A 5,056-nucleotide genomic window follows, 5' to 3' on the forward strand; every position below is an offset into this window, starting at 1 on the left:
AATATTTTTTATTTTTTATTTTTTGGTGTTTGATTGCCGTAAAATATTTACGAAGAAAAAATATATTAAAATTTTACAAAAATAATTTATCCATCAATTTTTGGTAAGTAATTTTATACGTCTCGCCCGAAAGACTCGACCTCAACCTTACCCTAAACCTTTGTCAAACACCGAAAAGTACAAATAAAAAAAATATTTTACCTACAAAATAAAAATAATTTTAAAAAAAAATATTTTACATCCAAACAAACTAAGCTAAAAAAAAACTGAAAGTCTCCTTCACAGCAATAGGAGAGTGGACTTCCCCACTTCCCAAAAAAATAAAGAAAAAAAAAAATGAATAAATAAAACTTTTGTTATTATTATTATTTTTTTCACTGAATGACTGAAGTATCTTATAATTGAATGACTGGTGTATATATATATATATATATGATAATAAACAAAAACTTGTTATTTTGTTTATATTTTTGGATTCCATTATTTTAAGACTTTCAGTTGACTTCAATGCATTTAAATCTCAGTACCGTTGCCGGGTTTTACACACTGACAGTTGCCGAGTTTTACACATTGACAGTAGTCTAGGTCTCCGTTTACATGAGCTGAGAGACCAAAATTGTGCTAGGTTTGGGTTCATCTCATTTCTCTGTGTTTGTTATTTATAAGAGGAATTAACCTATAGTTTTATTTCTCTGTGTTATTTATAAGAGTAATTAACCTAGTTTTATTATGTTTGTTTAGCACTCGGTTCGGTTCTTCTAGTTCTAAGGATTGATTAGTAGTAATGAAATGACCAGCAGGTTGTTGCTTTTGTTTTGACAGCAGGGTGATCCACTCAATATGGGTAGGAGTTGGTGGTCATATCTGAGTCAAAGGAGGACTGGTTTGAAACGTTTGATTTGCGACTGCATTATCTTTTCACCGCGTGCCTCGTTTATCTTTGGTATTCTACTACTCAGTATTTTTATTTTATTTTTATTTTTTATGGACATTGTAATATGCTACAAACAGAGTTTCTATTTTTATTTTTATTTTTCTGGTGGCTAGCTATCTGGTTTGCTCATTTAATCTTAGCTGTAATGTGCTTTCTTTTTCTAGGTATGATTTTCAGCCGTGCCTTGGTAGAATATGCAGTGATTAATTTGTTGATAACCTATCTGACAAGGCAGTGGGCGAGCCCAGATCTTTCAAAAGCCGCAGCGGTTTTAAATATGCAAGAGGGTTTATCAACAACTCTGGTGATTGTTCTTGCTTACATATCTCATGCCCGGGGACGTTTTCGAATGGTCGCGCTCACCACTCCTCTTTATATCATTGTAAGTTTCTTCTTGGTTCAATGTACTCAACATTTTTGCTGCTTTTATTATTAATATTAATATAGGAATCGCCTTTTTACTTTTTTTATTATTATTTATTTATTTTTTGGGTATGTAAGTCTCACTAATTTTTTCTTCATTATTCTTTGGATCTATTAGGAGAATTACTTTTAATGGTAGGTAGTGGTGTTAATTTGATTTGAGCCTTATCAGCGTGTGTAATACATGCAGGCATATGTATTATATGAATGATCAATTGCACGACACGGGCGCAAACAAGTTTTCCTCTTTTAGAAACTCAATTTTGTCCCCTCTGGGTTGTTAGCATTGCAGAGGCACTCAATATTTCAATATTGGATGCTTAACTCTGAACAAGCTAGTTTCATGAATAGCAGCACATAGTACTCCAACAAGCAATTAATTAAGATGGCACCTTCATTTAATTAGCTTCCTCCATTTTTGCATGCAGGGATTGGTGCTACTATGGCTTCGAGATCAGAAACTAACTGAAAGTAGGGAGGCATGGCTGTTCTATGTGGCACTGCTGCTAATAGCTTTGGGTACTGCAGGACTCGATACGCCTCTATATCAATATTTTGTTGATGAGATAAAAAAGAGTGAGTCTAAGCGCGGTAGAGATGGGGAATTAGGGAATATGTCTGGAAAAACAAAAATAGATGAGGAAGGGGATATGCAGGGAAAAAAATATATGGACGAGGAAGATGATATGCCCGAAGAAAAAGATATGCAGGGAAAAAAAAATATGGATGAGGAAGACGATATGCCCGAAGAAAAAGATGTGGAAGCCATTGTAGAAGTCTGGTGGCGCATGGCGCGATTTTCAGGTGCTACCTTATCTACATTTACGCTTTCAAAATATTCTTATTCGTGGGCATATGCGTTCAAGATGTCAGCAATTACCATGGCCATCGCATATGTACTGTTCTGCTTTGGTTTTTTTCTATTTCAATGGTTAGACAAAGCTGCTATTGCGGAGTCTGGAAAGCAAGAAGAAAGTAAAAGAGAGGTTGCACAAGTGAATAAGGAAAAAAAAGTTTTAGTAAGAATGGTACCTATGTGGTTAACCTTCCTTGTGTACAGTCTGGTGGAGGCAACCGGGACTACTTTCTTCCTTGAGCAAGCTACCAACTTGAATTATCAAATTGGGAATGGATACACTGTTTCAGAAAACATTTTCTTTTTGTTCAAGTCCTTCTCAAGCTTCATTTTTGCTTATCTGTGCGACTTACTAATTGAAAAGTTCCGCGATAGACGAACACACCATCATTTTACGCTTGTGAGAATTGGTTTGGGGATGGTGAGTTGTATATTATGTTGCATCACTGCATTGCAGGTTGAGATTCGGAGGTTGCATTTAGTTAAGAAAGCCGGATTGGAACACAACACAGAGACTACTATTTCTATGAGTATTTTGGGGTTAACTCCACAGTACTGTTTGTTGGGAGTTGTGGAAGGACTTGCCGGAGAAGGGCTCCAAACAATTTTCAAAAGTCAAGTTGCTGATGAGAAACCTGAATATAAGAGCTACGGGCAGGCGTTCACCGAATGTGTATTGGGCATTGGGAAATTCATTAGCATATGCTGTGTCTTCAGTTTCAAAATCTGGTTCGGAGGCAATGTAAATACGAGCCATTTGGATCGCTATTACAAAATGTTAGCTTTTCTCTGTGTTGGCAACCTATTGGTCTACATTTGCGTTTCAATCTTGTATTATTGGAATAAAGTTCCAGGGGGAAAAGAAGATGAAGACTCGGGGGGTGCAAACTCAAAAGAGGAGAAGGGATGTTTAGACTTTGTAGATGCTTGTACACAAGCTTTTAGTTAATGAAACCTTGTACAATGCATGGTTATTGTTGATGCAGAAATCTGTACGGTCCGGAGTCCGGGGTGGGGGGTGTTTCCTGCAAAATCCTGCGAGATAAGAGAGAAGTGACAACCGACGTGGTGCCGGTCAGGTATACTCCGACTGTCAAGTTAGTAGGCGATTGAATATCCAATAAATGATTAAATATATGATTTATGGCCTACCTTTTTAGATTGATGATGACTTTTTTTATAGAAGCATTCAAGTTTTCTATCACGAAAGAAATTTACTTTTCTTATCCATTAAGGATTCAAGAGTCATTGGAGAGGGTAATAGTTATTATCTCTATTTCCATAAGTTTATCTACCCTTTGAGGTCTTAATCCTTATAATAATCTGTAAGTTTAATCCTTATCATAATCTGTGAACCTACCTCAATCTTATATCATAAAGTTGTGAGGGTGTTCCATATTAGGAATACACCATTTTTGTATCCAACTGATGATTATAATGTGCCTTCAAAATATTATTTTGGGAATTTTTTTTTAGGAAAAATATTTTTTTATTTTTGTTTTTTTGGTGTTTGGTAAAAGCTTACGTCGAGTTTATCAGGTGAGATGTATAAAATAACTTGTTCAAAATTAATGAGTAAAATAATTTTTGTTAAGTTTTTATATTTTTTTTCCTCCTAAATATTTTAGGATAATCAAATACCAGAAAATAAAAAAAATATTTTATAAAAAATATTTTACATTCAAACAAATGTAACCAAAAGTGAATTATTTTTTGTAATATTAAAAGACTTATTTATTTAAAGTGATTTGTAATTGAAAAACAAAATACATACACATACAAAGAAATAAAAAGACTGCATTTTATGATTAAGCAGTCTAACCTCTGGCATTCTTTTTAGTGAAGTGTCATTTTTAGTCCGCTAAATAAATTGTATGACCTAACACAAACTATTGATGCATCATTTATGTATTCGTTATATTAATACCAATAATATAGAACGCTATATGTGTTTCTCTTTTAACTAATTCTGCGCTTCTGATGCTTCCATCAAACATTTATGCTGATGACCATCTTAATATTTAAAATTGAGGAGAATGTGGAATGATCACATCAGAAAATAAAATCCGAGCAACCATTAAAGAAAATTGAGGTTCTCTTTAAAAATCAGAGTCAAGACTAATCAGTGGAAGTAGGGCGATAGATACTAAAAAGGTCAACCATAAAAACACAAAATCCAAACTCTTCGCGGCGAGATCTAAAAATATTGGGCTAAATTAATTAGGATGGTGAATTGCATGTTCAAGTGTTCTAACATGATTATTATTAATATTTTCTTTTATTCAAGAGGGACAGTGGCTCTTCCCACAGTACGGACCCTCCAAGCATGACTGTTGACTACTTCGTATCCTTCACCTACATATTCATTCTCGATCAGCCACACAATTGATTGGTTATCAACACATCGTCAACAAAAACCATGTACTCACCTTATTTGGAACAATTTTTCGATCCCAAGATGCAAATTTTCTCCCTGGCTCGCTGTTCAGAACAGGCTACCTACTATGGATCAAGGCTCCAGAACGTGTTCACTCTGCAATTTGGTTGAGGAATCGCATAACCACATGTTCTTTGCGTGCTCTTTTACGAGACCAATATGGACATCACTGCAGCACAAAGGAAAATTTCATTTTCCCCCCTCCTCTTGGAATGAACTTGTTGACAGAGCTTCAGCTAGATGGTCAAGGAGGGATTTGGGTGCATCGGTGAACAAACTTCTGCTTTCTAGCACCATTAACAAAATTTGGCTCGAACGCAACAATCGGATCTTCAACAAACGAAAATCTTCACAAATGACTGTCTTCAGGGAGATAACTGCCTTGGTTCGGCAAAAATTGCTTACC

At 35.1% G+C, this 5,056-nt stretch overlaps 1 protein-coding gene across 1 annotated transcript; it reads left to right on the top strand.

The window, feature by feature from the left end:
• The first annotated feature begins 840 nt into the window (after positions 1 to 840).
• LOC132314615 (protein NRT1/ PTR FAMILY 5.4-like) lies at positions 841 to 3,162 on the top strand. The gene is made up of 3 exons (XM_059813454.1): positions 841 to 943; positions 1,099 to 1,316; positions 1,786 to 3,162. The coding sequence occupies exons 1-3, from the start codon at positions 841 to 843 to the stop codon at positions 3,160 to 3,162; spliced, it is 1,698 nt and encodes a 565-aa protein (XP_059669437.1).
• The last annotated feature ends 1,894 nt before the right edge of the window (positions 3,163 to 5,056 follow it).

Source organism: Cornus florida, unplaced genomic scaffold, assembly GCF_030987335.1.
Source record: "Cornus florida cultivar Cherokee Brave unplaced genomic scaffold, ASM3098733v1 CherokeeBrave_3.0.0_Hap2_Chr06, whole genome shotgun sequence".
Lineage (NCBI taxonomy): Eukaryota > Viridiplantae > Streptophyta > Magnoliopsida > Cornales > Cornaceae > Cornus > Cornus florida.